The following is a 16,535-nucleotide window of genomic DNA, read 5'->3' as shown; positions in this document are numbered from 1 at the left end:
TTTCCACTCTAGCTAAGTGGACACACACATATAGCCTTCAGAAACCAAGCTTGGCTCAGCTCAATTGAGCAGAAGGCCTATTGTGTGGGCAGCGGAATGTTTGTGAATGGAGTAGGCGTCTTTCTCCTCTCTTTCTCTCTCTCTCGCGCACTCTCTTTCTGTATTTCTCCCCGTTCACCCACACTCCTCGTCTCTTAATACATGTCTTTTTTACTCTATCCCTCTCTGCACCCTCCCACCATCACCTTGCACTATATGTGCTCTCTGTCTTTCACTAACCACTCCTATAATATTACACCCTAAAAATGAATGACCTCCATTTAAATGCATAACTCATGTTTTTTTGACTTATACAGGCAAAACCTCTTTTATATGTATGTCAGACTGCCAAGTAACACGCATTGGTCACGAGACTCACACAATTGGCTGTCGTCTTGATGTAGGTGCTAATGCCATGCCATTTTTAACGACCCAACCCTCCATCCCACCCATGCTCAGCCAGCCAACTGCATGATCGATAGATGTATAGATGCTACTACTAAGCCAGTCTCTGGGTTAACTCTATGGTAAACGCTCCCTCATTGAGCCTCATATAGAACACATTGCTGATGCAGTTAAAAGCATCACAGAATACACTGATACCTCTGGTGACATGGCTTTGTACTGTACACAATGTAAGCGAGCGTGTGTTCGGTGGTGTGAGGCTGCGCTTGTCGGTCAGCCGATGGAAATGAAACTCAACTCTGGGCGATAGGTGTCTGGTTTCTGGAACTTTCGGCCGACTTCTCAGGTAGTGTACATGCAGCGAGGGCCAGTATATGTGTGAAGTGCTCGCTGGTTCACTGAGGGGTGCCAAGAGAGGCCAGTAAAGGCCAGGATGTTTGAATGCCTGAAAGCCTTAGCTGACCTCTAGCCTGTTACGCTTCCCCTGCTCAGTCCCAGACACAGCGGCATGGCTTGCTATTCCGAGACAGAAAGAGACAGGGAGATGTGAATTGTCTCTCACACGCTCTCTCTCTCTCTCTCTCTCTCTCTCTCTCTCTCTGTCTCTCGCTCTTGAGAAACTGTCTGCTGTGAGGTTACATCACACATTGCTCTGATGCTCTGTCTCTAAGCTGATTACTGGCCTGCAGAGAGGGAGAGGCCGGGAGATGTAGGTGTATGTGTCCACTGCACTTCCATTCTCAATAAACACGGTCAGAGCACACAGCCACCACGTGCATCTTGCGAGCATTACAAGCACTAAATCGGAAGAAATCCCCCCAAGCATTCTGACCAGGCAGACCCGGATTAAGTGAGAATAACAGCAAAGAAACGTTACATAGTGCAGTGGGATGCTCCTATCTTATGTAGCTCCCATTAGACCCAAGGTGAACTTGTTGAATTTGCGCTTTGTTCTCATTGGCAAACTGCATAAAGCTGAGTCAATGGGAAAAGTAGGCCAAAAGCTTTCCGATCTCCTATGGTTTACATTCTGCTGTGCACGTTCTCTGCTCTGCAAGTCCTAAACTCATTATCTCCAGCCCTTATCACCACTTTATTGCTCTTCCGAGTTCTTACAAGAGGCAGTACGGTTTAACATGTTGCCCTCATCCTGTGTGAGGAAGGTTTCACGAAAGCAGGTCTCTTCAGCGATCTTCTGAGCAACTTCTGGAAGAGGCGATTTTTTTTTTTTAAATGAACACATCAAGGTAGGCTGCTTCTTCTAAGCACTCTTGATTACTGTGGCGAATAGCAATTAGATCTTGGAAGCGAGGTGAAGCGTCAGTGATAAACCATGATATAAAACCATGCTACCTTTTTATAGGTGTCTACAAGAGGGAAGACAAAATAGGTCCATCTTCACGTACATGCTAGAGAAGTTGATTATCGCTGACAGAAGACTGGAACATCTTTTGCCTTATTCGTCCTTCTTTCAGCTTTGTGGTGAGTGATGCTGAGCCGGTACGGTCTTTACCTTCTCGTCCTGGAGAGACGTGAATGGCAGAGCCGGCGATTGTTAAGCACTGAAAAGATGGCTCGTGTGTCTCTCTGAATAGGATCCATTTTTAGACAACCCCCAGCCTGGCATCGGAGGTCACACCAATGACGTCTTTGTCAATGGAATAATAAGCAGTGGCCCTATCAATCTTTCATAGAAGCTTTTTTTGGAACCTCAGCGGAGCTGGATGACTGAGCTCGTCACTACTCGTGATACAGATAGCTCTGGCCTTTGCTGAATAGAACGCATTCCTCTGCGGCAGCTCGTCTTCTTGCATGAGAATTTATTTATTTATTTATTTATTTTTAGCATTTACATTTAGTTGGAAGAAATAGTCTGCAAGTCCAGGTTTGCATTTATTTCCTCACACTTCGAGGAAACTTTATTTAGAATAAAGTTTTACTCAGCCAGTTGCATTATTTTCCATGTAGCTACTGAATAATTAGCCTTAGGGCAGATTCACATACTAACTGTGCATGAAATGAGCAGCATGGCTTTTTGACTGAGTGCTACAGGTTGTGCATGCCGGACATAAACAGTTGAATCAGTTACTCCTCGATATTTATAAATGAGGATGCTGCGGTTGTTTACCTGTCTTCTGACTTTTGATTGGGCTGATTTTACTTGCGGCCCAAAAGAATTTACATATATCCTGCTCACTAGTGAAAGCCTTTCAAGGCCCTATGCTGAAAGGATGCTTTGGAAGAGTATGGAAACGAGTCTAAGAAGGCTAAAAACGAACAATACGCTGACCAGAGAAGAAAGGAGAGCTGCCCGTAGGAAACTTACAAGACTTAAAGAATCTGCTGCTAGCGTCTTCATAGGTCTTGTGCAGTCCATGCCTGCAGGGGTCAAATCTGATGTGGCTGCACAATATTAGGCTGGGGATGCTAATGTTTACTCAAACCTCAGTCCAGTTTGTTTTGTAATTTGATTCGTATTACTGCGCCCAAACACAAACGGTTAGAATGAGTTATTTGGCACAGAGCCAATGACCCACTAACACCATGCTCTCATCCCACTTTCAAACATAGTTCTACCCCTCATCCGGCAGTGTTTTAGCCTACTCGCAGTGACCTCATGACTCAGCATAGCCAGTTCTTTCTACAAACACCTTGGTAACCTCCTCCATCCTTTTCTTCTTCTCTTTGGTCTGAGAAAGAACGCTGACTACCCCTCACTGCTCTTTCATGCTAGAGCCTGCACAGGGTTTTTTTTGTTGTTGTTGTTGTCATGGATATCCAGTTACAGCAGTATGTGCCGTTCATGCTGCTCGGTAGTCCAGTCTTAGAACATCTTTTTAAGAAGGTAATGTGGTGTTGTTGTGTTTTTTTCTTCTCCTTTCTCGTACAATGAGATGTAGTTTTAGTGTGGATGAATGCCAGGGTGGGTGAGTGTGTGTGTGTGTATGCAAGTGTGTGCATGAAAGCACAGGCTTTCTTGTAATCTGCTGTAGCAGATGGGAGCCAGACGCACTTTTCCAAAATAAACTCTGCCACTGGGCTTTGCGCTCTTCTAGCAGCCTGAGCTCTCGCAGATTCTCAGGTAGGCCGCCCTGTCGCTCCTCTGTTCTCTGAACTGTTTAGTTGTTGCAATAAGAAGACAGAAATAGCACCCTGATTGAAACAGAGTTTGTAAACATTTGGTGTATAGGATAGTCCGGACTCATGGTTCCATCTGCCTTTGATTTGTGTTAGCCAACACTCTACGATTCACATGGGCAGCCATGAGATGCACCTTTCTTTGACATTGTCACCTTTCCACTGACACCTCATGTACCTCTTCATCTTGTTTTGTTCTCAGGGCCCTCTCCATGGATATAGACACAGACTATGAAAGGCCTAATGTGGAGACCATAAAATGTGTGGTGGTTGGTGATAACGCGGTGGGCAAGACCCGCCTTATCTGCGCCCGCGCCTGCAACGCCACTCTCACCCAGTACCAGCTGCTCGCCACCCACGTGCCAACCGTTTGGGCCATCGACCAGTACCGCGTGTGCCAGGAGGTGGGTAGGCCTGTGCCGTGTTGCATGTATTCTGCATAACATATTGGAACGTACACAAATATAATGTGGTTCTATTGTTAGAAACCCCAGGGAAGTGTGCTACATAAAATGGGCGTTAATATCATCAGCAAAAAAAAACAAACAAACAAAACAAGTGTGAATTACGTCAGCAAAAATGAGACGCAAATCTTTGTTGATTCTCAAAAGAACAAATGCAGTGACTAATTCATTCAGTCCTAGTGTGTGTGCGTATGTGTATATACGTAGATTAAGTGTAATGTGGAGGATAACACTGCCTTCCCCGTGATAGACTACGGTTTGATTCCCTAACTGGGCAAACTCAGCACTCCACACCAATAAGAGTCCTTGGGCAAGACTCCTAACACTACATTCTACGACTCACTATATTAAAAAATGATTCATATTGTTTGATAAGGGCATCAATACAACGCACTGCACACTTTCTGTTTCCTTCTATAAGTCCAGAAAAAGTGGGTGCTTGGTGATTTTCATTGAGCCGGACACCCCAATGCTCTGCACAGTTTTGTGTTTCCCCTTCTCTAACACACCTGACTCAGCACACGAGGAGCTTGTTAATTAGTTAATGAGTTTAATTAGGTGTGCAAGACGAGGGAGGACATCAGCTATCAGTTACATGATAATGAGAAAATGGGTTACGCCACAGCCATATAATGCTGCTACAGCTAATCAGCCATAACGCATACTTATCTTTTAAATGATAAATGAGTTTACAGTCTGTTGAATTATAAGATCAGCTTGATCAGAGGTTACAGCCCACTTAACCTAGAATGCAAGTGCAGTGTAAGCCATCAGGTTACTCCTCTTGATGCCACACCAGAACAGCCCCGTCACATCCATCTAAAACACACTTGAGCCAAATGACCAGTTCATCAGCATTCTGCAAATATAAGCACAATTTTCAAATGGCAACTTTACTTCTTAACCTTTAAAAAAAAAAAATTTTAGGCTATGCTATACTATTCCACTAGAGAGAATGGCTGCTTGAGCTGCTTAGACCCTTTCATAGTCCAAATATCCATTTTAATCTTACTACACAAGTAGATCAGTAAAGGAACTAAATGTGTTTTTTTTTTCTCATCTGTAGGTGTTGGAAAGATCAAGGGATGTAGTGGACGAAGTCAGCGTGTCCCTCAGGCTGTGGGACACATTTGGAGATCATCACAAAGACAGACGTTTCGCTTATGGCAGGTCAGTGGAACGCCATGAACCTAAACCTCTTTACTCGTCCACTCTCGGCTCCACACCCCACCCCATTTCCATGTTTAGTCTCACCTGACCGTGTCCTCTCATCTTCCCTCACTCTTGCTAATGGTACTTGTAGTCCTGCCAAGATTTGGTTACCAGCATAATCCGCCTGGCTGGCACACTAACGTACCATAAGCAGGGCCAATTGGGCCGCGTGGAGGCTCGTTTGCCGGGTGGGGAAGGATCAGTAGATCAGCATTGCTATTTCGGCTCAGTGGCTATTAGTGAGGGATCCCAGAAGAGAGCTGAGCCAACGGTAGAAGATGAAATATCACAATGCGTTAAGACGTTTTCAGAATACTTGATGCGTATTACAACAAATAGCTTGTTCCAGCAAGTTGGAACAAACATAATACATTGAGGAAACCGTGGTCCCACATTTCGAAAAGACTAAAAGAATTGTGTGGTGATGTACTGTTTAATACACAGTGAAAAAATGTTCATTAATTAATATAAGAAAGGGATATTTTACCAGCTTTTTACATTTTTAGCTAGTACAGCAGGGTACACAGTCAGTAACAAATTATATCTAATGTGTCTAATTTTGGATGTGTTTCAAGTGATAAAATGAAAGAGAAAAGGCTTTTGTGAGGCTCTAACAATAACCTAGCATCCAAGCTTAGAGCAAGGCCCTTGACTGTAGCTTTTGGTGCCAAAGAACAACCATTTGGGTCAAGGATAAAATCCTTATTTCAAAAGAACTTAGAAACCGACGCCAGTACTTCTGTCTTATCAGACTTTAGACTGAGGAATCTAGGCCTCAAACACAGTGTTCTGCTTTGTGTTACTGTGTTGCTGAATCTGACTGGGCTGACATAAACCTGCTTCATCAGCATAAAAAGTTCTATAATGTGTCCAAAGGGCTGCTAAAGGTGAACAAGAGCCAGAGCCTTGAAGCACACCATATATTTCATTTTCTATGTTCAGAAAACCCAGTCCCAGTTTGACCAATTAGAAGCGGTCCCTCAAGTAAGACGTTAACCAGGCAGGAATGTGCCCTCTCTAAGCCATTAAAAAAATCATGACCGATTTTATTGAACTCTCTATTGCATAATCTGAGGCAGCCACTGTCAGTCAATGGTCATTCTAGCCAGTGCAAACTCCCTGATATAACTACTAGAAGCCAGACTGAAATGATTCTTCTTGGCTATACTTACCCAAGTGTTGTAAATAGGTTGACCGTTCCAGAGATGGGAGAGATTAAGGCATAGCTTCTTAAGCAATGGCATGACTCCAGCTAACCTAAAGGGTGACCTTAGCTGGCTGAAAAGTGGCCCACGGTCGGCTTGGTGTCAGGGGCTGTACAAACCTGAAGCAGTCTACTTGGAATTAGACTGTTTAGTTCAGTTTAATGCTTTTTGATTTTTGATTAGTTATTTTCTGATCTGTCTACAACTAGTTAAAACTCCCAGTAAATGACTTTTAATGCAGTTAACTATATGCCTGTTGACAGTTAACTATACCACCATGTGACAGCAATACCAGTATGTCAGTGTAGACGATATGTCACCCAGCACTGTGTGTGTGTGTGTGAGCCAGACACGTCCAGAGAGTGAGTGCACTGTTCTGGATACTGCAGTCAGCTGATACGTGTTGCTCGGCTCAGCTGTTCCGCTCTTGTCCGGAAGGGCTGGACAGGATTCAGAGGGGCTAATGTCTCTGTCCTGGAAACACAGCACCAAATATCCTTCCTCCCTCATCAGCCATGAACACACACACACACACACACACACGTATACAAGCACGCTAACCACCTTATTAGCCAATGTTTCTCTTCGCTCAGTGACCTTTTTCAGATTGCAATCAATGGGAGATCAATTCTGAGAAGTACATTTGGGTGCAGTTAGCCGGTGGGTGTTATAGGGGTAAACAGTTTCGTTTAAGCATCAAATATATAAAGAGGCCGATAACGCTTCGGTGCTCATTATTTGGCTCAGTGCCAGGGTAAATCCTCAGAAACTATGACTTAATACAGAACCTGACTCAATTTGACTGAGTTTTAGGAAAGGATCGGCATCGTTTCGAGTCTCCCTTTCACAGTAAGAACCAGGTGATCGAACACTCTGGTCAGAAGTTTGTGGACACCTGCTTATGCATCGTTTGTTTTTTCTTTCCTTTTCAAAATAAAATATAATAAGGCTGTTACTTCTGCAGTAGCAGCCTCTACTCTTGGGGGACACTTTCTACCAGACTGTGGGACACTGCTGTGAGAATGTGAGAGCTTTCAACCATCTTACATAGTTTAATATTTAGCGCTTTTTTTTTTAAAGCTTTTTGAAAACATTAAAAAGACTAAAAGTTAAATGAATTGACTAGTAGTGTAATCTATCGTAGCAGCCATGTGTATTTGGTCTAGTGCAGTGTCAGTGATCTGGAATAGCCCCGGATAACTCTGATGTTTATCTCAGAGCCAAATGCAAGATTGTGTGTACAGTGCAGTCAGGCTAACAGAGCGGCAGGAGTTTGAACTTTGCCGCGCTCTGCATCTCGCCCTTTCCGAACAGCCAGACGCTCATTACATAACGGGCTGCTCCTGACCTTTGTGATGTGCTTTTACAGCACAGAAAAAAACAACTGTTCGTTATTCATTATGGCACATGGTAAATCATTGCTATAGACAGATATGTGTGTTTATTGTTTTGTCTTAACTCCTGACACAGTTCCACACTTCCCTTGGTTCAAAACACACACAGATATGAACATTTGACCTTTGTAGTCAATCGGTCCACAGGACCATTTGCCTGTGTACTTTGCTATGGCTTAATAGCAGCAACAACCTCTTAAGACTTTGACTGAGCATTATTTGTGAATTCCTGTAGCTTACAATTGGGGTTGAAGGTTTTCATACATTCGTGTCACTCACATGAGTGTCATGGCAAAAATTGGGTGCAGAGGTTTTAATATTTTGGGGTTTTATGGACTTAGCACATTGCACCTTGACCAGATGCTTTTGGGCTATGGACTATGGTTTCTTAATTGGATTCCAGTGTCTCAGTCTGTGGCTATTTAAAACCAATTCATAGCAGGCTCTCTTCATGGTTCTTGGGCTGTTTTTGATCATAAGAACCTATTACCTTTCAGGTAAGAGAGGCTGGAAGGACAGTACTTCATCATACCAGGTCCCAAAGAATTGGAATACATTTTTGTTGCATTAAAGTACATCAACATGAATTGTTTTGTTATGACCGCAGAAATATGGAGGTCTATTACGCACAGGTGCAGCTGCACTGTTCAAAACCGCCTGAATGGAACACTATTCTGGGACCAGCAGTAGGGCAGCAGCCTCCTGGAGGGCTTTAGGATCTTATGTAACAGAGGGGCTACACTTCCTTTCATTGTAGGGGGCCTAGGACCACCAGCACACACAAACACCCACACAGTCGCATACATCTCACACATACACACTTGAGTTATTTAGCTCATTAACGGGCGGCAGCGCAGGCACAGCTTTGTGTGTTCACCTCGTTAATTTATGTCTCAGGGAAGAATAGGCGAAGTATAATAGGCAGTCTGTGTGTGCGGTGACCTCTTCAACTCCTGAATTAAATATGTCTGTGGTGATTGCCACCGTTCTGGTCTTAACATCTGGATGTGTTAAAACATGCCAGTATTTTTACAGTAATGTACATGTTTATAAGCACTGCATATTGTTGCTATGCATTAACCTATTAACATTTAACAGAAGTTATTTTATTTATTGTATTTATTGTCTATTTGCACTCTGACAAAGTTGTCATTGACTTTTGATTTGCAGCCTTCTCCCATAAAGTTTTTATTTTCCAAAGTTTTGTATTCCCATCTGAATATTTCACATCTGCACTCTGTTAGAAGTGATGTACAATGTACTATATTCAGAGTGTCCACTTTGTTTTTTGCTCCCTTTTGCACACAAAAAAAACCCTCATCTGCACTTTTCAGGTCCGACGTGGTGGTGCTGTGTTTCTCCCTGGCCAACCCAAACTCCCTGCGCCACGTCCGCACCATGTGGTACCCCGAGATTAAGCATTTCTGCCCCCGCACCCCCATCATCCTGGTGGGCTGCCAGCTGGACCTGCGCTATGCTGACTTGGATGCTGTCAACCGGGCCCGCCGGCCCCTGGCCAAGTACGGCCCACGGCCCACACCCTGTCTCTCTTTAAATACCTTCTCGCCTTTATGTTGCCTGAGTGGTTTGATATGCACATTTAGAAATCAGGCAAATGGAAACATGCAGTGTCCGTGTAAACAGTCATTAATGTGCAGCTTATCACTGCAATTACATTAGTGGGTAATAGATCCTGCCCTGGGGGCCTCATAGACTGCATGTGTAAGTAAGTAAGTAGTTATCTTTTATGTACTTAGGTAAGTAAAATATAAGTGCATAGATTGTGTAGGTAGATGAATAGGTATGTAATAGATAAGTGGATAGATAGATCAAATATAGGTAAGTAAAAGAGATAGCTTGATAGAGAAGACATGGGAATAGTGAATGAAGGATTAGCTTCCTGTACTACACTTGTCTTTATTATTTTACTCTCTGTTTCAGACCCATAAAGCCCACAGACATCCTTCCACCTGAGCGGGGCCACGAGGTGGCTAAGGAGCTGGGCGTCCCCTACTACGAGACTAGCATTGTGGCTCAGTTCGGTGTCAAGGACGTCTTCGACAATGCCATCCGCGCTGCTCTCATTTCTCGACGACACCTTCAGTTTTGGAAGTCCCATCTGAAAAAGGTCCAGCGCCCTCTCCTCCAGGCACCCTTCCTGCCTCCCAGGCCCCCACGGCCTGTGGTGGGCATCCCCGACCCACCTCCTATGGATGGAGAAGGCCCAGACTCCCTTTTCTGCCAGCCCTTGTGTTCAGACGTGCTGTTTCTCCTGCAAGGTGGCGCCACTCGGGTATTTGCCCACAAGGTCTACTTAGCCACTTCCTGCTCCAAGTTCTATGACCTTTTTACCATGGACCTAGGAGGCACGGAGGAGGACAGGGAAGGAGAGGACACCCTGGAGGGAAGTGAGGAAGATGAGCAAAGTCGGAGAGGAGCCAAAGAGCAAGCCGGTCGTACAAAGAGTCTGGACATTGATAAAGATGGTGAAGGGGGAACCAGGGGGCCCAAGAGGCCACTCCTGCTGGAGCAGGGTTCACTGAGGACTTCCCAAAGCGATAACGCTCTGCCGGCCAGGAGCCAGTGCCCCGTGGGGACCCTAGGAGCTGGCCGTGCCCTTCTGGGGTGGGGCCGGGGGTTCCTTGGTGTGTGCCTGGAGAGGGTGGACGATCCAGTAACCGGTCGGCCAAGACTCATGACGGTGGTGTCCATGGACGAACTCATTCAAGAGGCACCGTTCCGGGTAAGAACATGCTGAGCTCTCTTTGTTAACTGTAGAATGATGAATCTAAATTGAGGACAATCATATTTGGAGAAGACCGCTAACTGGCAGTTGAGCATAGGTGTTTGATTAAAAAATAACTTTACACAGTGATTTACTAGCATCTTGAATTAAGGTGTTTCAGCAAAAATTCTCATATTTTTTTTTCTTTTGCTAGTGTCCTGTAAACCTTGTCCAAACTTGTAATAGTTGCTATAAAAAATGCATTTGTGGGAGGGGCATGGATGAATATCTTTTAGCGTCCACCTGTGCTTGTGGCTCTTCATGAGTCTAAAGCCCATGCTTCCATTCTTCATAGCACCATACATATATTCAAGATAAATTGAAGATATATTAAGGATGGCTTGTCACGTTTATAATCTTGAGACATTTATATGATGTTACAGAACTGTATAAATCTGTATCTCTATGAAGTGAGTGTGCTCATTAAACATGTATATTTATACTACATGATGAAAGACTAGAGTGAGTAGTGGAGTAGTAGAGTAGTGGTCATTTCTGGGAAAGATGAATGAAAAGGTTTAAATGAAACCCGGAATAAATGGTTTGGAAAATTAGTAGCTTTCTGTTGAAGAGGGGCCTTTTTTTTACAGCGATCAGAGGGTAGATTATAATGAACAGACTTTTTCTTGAAGCAGGGGAGAGGTTGCTGCTTGCTGTGCTGTGGCAAAGCCGAATCCATGTGGTCCTTTTGAACACAGAACAGAGGAGATGGGTTTGAGCGACTTTGATATGTGTTTTTAATTGGCTGGCAGAATTCCTACCGCTGTTTTTTTAAATCTCGTACGAAAACAAAGGCAGACAAGAAAGCGTTCAACTAGAAATATCTTTTTTTCTCGAAAAGAAGGTAGATTCCTGATACAGCATGTACTGTATAGACCCATTGACTGTTATTCAGGTAAAAAAGGTCAATTATTTGAGTGTAATGTAAACAGTTTGGCCAATCTGTCTGTCTGGGTCTAAATTTGTAATGTCATTAAGATCAAAGTACCCATTCAGCATTATGTAGACGTGCCAAGCCCATGAGCCCTTTAACCCTTCCACGGCTCTTGGGGCTCGAGTACAGGGCACACGGCATTGTGTAATGGTAACGGTACAGACGTTAGAGGAATGCAAAACCAAATTTGAGCGCTAGTTCCACTTTGAAAGGCTTTGCTCAGTTCAGGCAGATTGGCGTCTCAGTATGGCGAGTGCAAATGACGCACAGGAGCTAGAAGACCTGCATGTTTTTTTCCAGATCAGCAAGAGTGTTTTCCTCTGTCTTTTCTTTGGGTGGGTGAGGGAGTCATTGTAACTAATTAAATGTAATGTAAAATTAATAACCATAGCAATTATATTACCATACACACCATACATAAGAGCATCAAATCAGTCTCCCGAGTGGCACAAGCATCTAAACATTGGCCCTGTCTTTGAGAGATTGCACGTTCAATTAACGATGATGCCGCTGCCATCCGTATCCGGGAGTACAAGATGGCATAACGGGTAGAAAAATGGAAGGATTCATTTAATTTCTTCCCCCAAATTGTTCAACACAACGCTAGCCAACACGGGTGTCTGCTAGCCGATGCAACAACTTTTGATACAGTGCCCTAGTTTGTTTGAGAAAAAAAGAGCGCACCAAAACGTCTTGAATCTACTATTGAACAAGACAAGCTTGGTTGTGCTGGTCTAATTTGTTGAATTAAATTTACATTTAATATGTGTGTGTGTGTGTGTGTGTGTGACTGGACTACTCTTTCTCCCTCAGGCCGTGCTGCAGTACCTGTACACAGGTCATCTGGACGAGGGCCGAAGCGACCTGATGCAGGTCGCCACCATCGCCGAGCTGCTGGAGGTGTTTGATTTGCGCATGATGGTGGCCAATGTGCTAAACCGCGAGAGCTTCATGAACCAGGAAATCACCAAAGCCTTCCATGTGCGCCGCGCCAACCGCATCAAAGAGTGCCTGTGCAAGGGCACCTTTGCCGGTAGGCAGTTTCTCCGGCCTCATTATTGCCTAGTTTAATCAGTGCTTGCCCATTGTTATTATGCTGCCAGTCAAAGTATTTGTACTGAGCTACATAAACAGCAGTTCTTTACTGTAACTGAGTTTATGTTACACTGCTGCACTGCTGTGTAGTTTGGAGGTTTGGCATCATCTCCATCCTAGTTTAGAATTATGTGCATTATATGCCAGATAAATTCACATTCTGTTCTATTTCCAATTCCTATATTAACTGGAATTTGAATAGAATTGCTTCCTGTATAATGCAGCGTTGCTGGTGATGGCTCTTACATAAATGGAAGCTTTTGTGTTTATGTTCTAGTTTTGTTGTGAGAAAGTGTTTTTGTCTGTGTATTGCTCCATGTTTGTGGTGGTCATGTCTCGTCTTGTGTTTTGTGTGCATGTTTGTGTTTATATTATTAGAAACGACTAACTCACCGGTTCTTTCCTTCACTTTGCCACATTTTCATCTACATCACAAGCGCTGCTACTAACCTCTCATAACCTGCCTTTTTAAATCCATTTCCCACTTTCACTTTTACTTTAGAACCTCACACTGGTAGCTTGTTTTTGGTGGAGCAGTTGCTGCAAATTAGTTAAGGACCTCCAAAGTAACCTTGCTTGTGTAGTTTGGTACTTTGTTGGAGTGAATTATTTATCTGAATTTATTATTGTGTACACTCACTGAGCATTTGAGTAGGAATACATAATCTGTATACCTACATACTGGTGTAATCATCTAACAAGCCAATCGTGTGGCAGCAGTACGATGCATAAAAATCACACAGATATGGACCAGCAGTATCCACATCTACCATCAAAATGGGGAAGAGGTCTCCTAGATTTTTCAGGCACAACAGTCCCTAGAGTTAACGCCAAATAGCGTAAAAAAGGAAGCATCAGTTCTGCGGACTGAAATGTCTTGCTGATAAGGGAGGTCAGCAGAGTATGACCACACAAGTAACTCTGTTACTGTAGCTGCATGAATAGCCAGCTGCATGAATTGATGGACCCATCCTGCCTTCTGTCAACAGTCCAGACTGATGGTGGAGGTGGATACTAATCAGTCATCAGTCTTGAATGCCACAGCCAGTTTAGGTATTGTTGCTGACCATGTGCATCCCTTCAAGGCCACTGTTTACTCATCTTCTTAGGTCTACTTCCAACGTTATGATGCACCATGTCACAAAAGTAGTCTTAAACTGGTTTCACTTTTAAGAGAACACTTTTTTAAAATATGGTAGAGTGGTAGATTAGCAAAAGCACTTACCTGACAGATAATGTTTGGAGTGCAGCAGTTTTACCATTTGGAAGGTTTGGTTTCTTACTATTCATACGTTCTCTTCATATTTTGACATAATATTTATATTATTTTGCAACCAAAACATTGATTCATACCAACAGAAAATATTTAAAATATTTTCCAGAGACTGTTAAAAGTCGGTTGTCAGTATTGGTTGGTATTATTTGCCAACTAAATCATCACCTGGGCTCTAGTACCTACCTTTTACATGAAAACTATGGAAATTTGGGTTGGTAGCAGTGATGGACACCATAGTTTGCAATCGACATTGCTCAGAGTGGGCCTCCCATGTTTATTTCCTGCTGACGTAGCCCCAACTACCAGGCCCTTCCTCACTGTTTTCTGTCTTCTTATAAGCCCTGTCTATCTGTCTATTTATTATTTGTTTGTCTGTCTATTTGTCTCTCCGTCTGTCTCTCTGTTGTTCGTCTGTTTGTCTTCCCCCCTCTGTAGCCCCGACTCTGTGACACACGCCAAGATGTGTGCTCTTTTCCGACTGGTTTTAGATGTGGTGTTCCAACTGGACGATGGCTACCTTCCTGCCCACAAGCCTCTGCTCATCTCCAGCTGCGATTGGATGGCGGCCATGTTCCGTGGGTCTTTCATGGAGAGCTACATTGAAGAAGTAAGCTGAGATTTCATTGATAAACTTTGGGTCTGTACAGTATGACTCAATAGACCTGGAGTATGTCTTTATTTACCTGTCCCCTGCCCAGTGCTGATTAGGCTAAGGAGATACAAATGAGCTTACCCCTTATGTGTTCAGGACGTTTTTTCACTCTTTTAACTTAAGAACGACTCAGGTAATTTGTATTGTTTTTAACATAGTTGCTATGATAAGCTTTTGGTCGTAACAAGCCTAGCTTGTTAATGGGTTAACAGGCATTAAGGTTTCTATGACCCAGATTGCACCTGAGCCTAAGGTAAATAGACTCTGACTGTATGACTTAATCCTTGTCAAAGAAACCACCCTAAAGGTTCCTGTATTTTAATGAAATTCCTTCAGTTTGTTCTAAATCTGCACAATTATATTGTATGTAAGCACTCATTCAGAGTGGTTTGGTGTGAAAAGCTCCATTTCAAGGAAACATAACCAGTCAGAATTGTTTATAACAGTGGAGATAGGAATTAGCCATCCAAAGTTCCAGGTTTCTGGATGCATTGTGGACGCCTGATGCATTGTGTTCCATTAGCTTTAAAACAGCTTTTGGTCTAAAATGTATGCATGCAAGGCAAAATAGTGTCCAAAGAGAGACTTTGCTGGTTTAAAACCCGGGTCATGCTTCTTTGCCACCTGCAGCCGGAGCCTGAGAAAGCACAATTGGCCTTGCTTTCTCTGGGTGGTTAGATCCCTCTCTCTCGCTCTCTCTCCACATCACTTTATCAGAGCTGAGTACCCAATGCTTCCTTCCAAGCCTGGTGATGTTGCAGCAGTTCGAAAGCTATTTCACATTAAAACCCTCTGAATGACCTTATTTCCATCTTAAGCAGACTGTTTAGACAGTTGGACCTTTACTTTCCCTGTAATTTAGCTTAAACATCCCTATCTTGCCACTGCTTAAACACGGCCATCCTGATCCTGGATATCCAATCCCATGGGCTCTATGAGATCCTTAACAGAAAACTGGCACAGGTAGTTGAAAGTAGGCCGCCACCACAGCAACCTGACCCACATTGCAGTTCCAGCAGCAGGAGACCATCACATCCATGTGGATGAGGGATGCAGCCTGCTGGACTCAGTAGCCCTCTGAGGAGAGCACTCGGGCACATGGACCCAGCGAAGCAGTTCAGAATGAACAAGAGGAAGTCAGGGGCCAGTGAGAACATACATGAGATCCACACACACACACACACACACACACACAGTCAGGCGCTAGCAGAGAGATGTCTGCTTTGTGTCTGTGCTCCTGAAAGTCTGAGTCTTTGAGAGAAAGGAATGAGATGCGCCTGGGACTTGTCTGAACTTGTCTAGTTTGGAGGTCTTGAAGCACTCCTAAGAGTATTAAGGAGCTGTGCTATGAGTAAAGTTGTGTATGGCCTGCAGGGAGTGTAGAATTCCCTTAGGGATCACATTGCCAATAAATTGTGTGCCCTGTACAGAAGCATTCAAAGGGAATTGATGCGTGAGAGCTTGTGAATTTCACTATTATTAACCTGCCTGTCCCCCTTCTGTGCACATTACCATGTGTTTGTGGCCTCTCAGTAAAATCATCCAAATACCCTGAAAAGGATGTGAGAACTGGGGTATAAACAGAGTTGAAAAAATGGACATTCTAGTGATTGTTTGGTAATAGATCCGCTTGGATTTAATCTTGGCTGTGCCCAACGTCTGAACTAGATGGAATTAGGAGACACAATTAGGACCTAGTTGGGACCAATTAGATGTGTTGCTTTTTATGTAGTAGGATGAGAGGGAGTCGGTTTCTTCCCACATTAGCAGTGTGTGAGGAAATGTGTGTCCTTAATTCTAATCAAAAGAACTGTTTGAGGTGACCTCAGTATGACCCCCTCATATGTTTTTTTGTCAGTGCAGAGTTTAGACTGCATTGACAGGAAGTCTGTATGCTCTGTTGCTTCCTGAGCAAAATTCACTTCCCCCATAAACT

The 16,535-nt window shown here is 43.7% G+C and overlaps 1 protein-coding gene across 4 annotated transcripts in view; it reads left to right on the top strand.

Annotated features, from left to right (window-relative positions):
* Positions 1-16,535, top strand: part of rhobtb4 (Rho related BTB domain containing 4) — a 58,904-nt gene that overhangs the window by 27,888 nt on the left and 14,481 nt on the right. For 3 of the 4 annotated variants that reach the window (XM_072664508.1, XM_072664509.1, XM_072664507.1), the window contains 6 exons: positions 3,785-3,986; positions 5,113-5,216; positions 9,192-9,377; positions 9,799-10,600; positions 12,390-12,609; positions 14,436-14,554. In XM_072664508.1, the coding sequence (XP_072520609.1) occupies positions 3,795-3,986; positions 5,113-5,216; positions 9,192-9,377; positions 9,799-10,600; positions 12,390-12,609; positions 14,436-14,554 (1,623 nt within the window). In that variant the 5' untranslated portion in view covers positions 3,785-3,794. Of the gene's footprint in view, positions 1-1,589; positions 1,692-1,807; positions 1,927-3,784; positions 3,987-5,112; positions 5,217-9,191; positions 9,378-9,798; positions 10,601-12,389; positions 12,610-14,435; positions 14,555-16,535 lie in introns of those variants that run through there. The other variant, XM_072664510.1, reaches the window with a different exon arrangement.

This window comes from Salminus brasiliensis, chromosome 20, assembly GCF_030463535.1.
Source record: "Salminus brasiliensis chromosome 20, fSalBra1.hap2, whole genome shotgun sequence".
Lineage (NCBI taxonomy): Eukaryota > Metazoa > Chordata > Actinopteri > Characiformes > Bryconidae > Salminus > Salminus brasiliensis.
The sequence above is the reverse complement of the archived record's forward strand: the minus strand, read 5'-3'. Positions and strand labels throughout refer to the sequence as shown.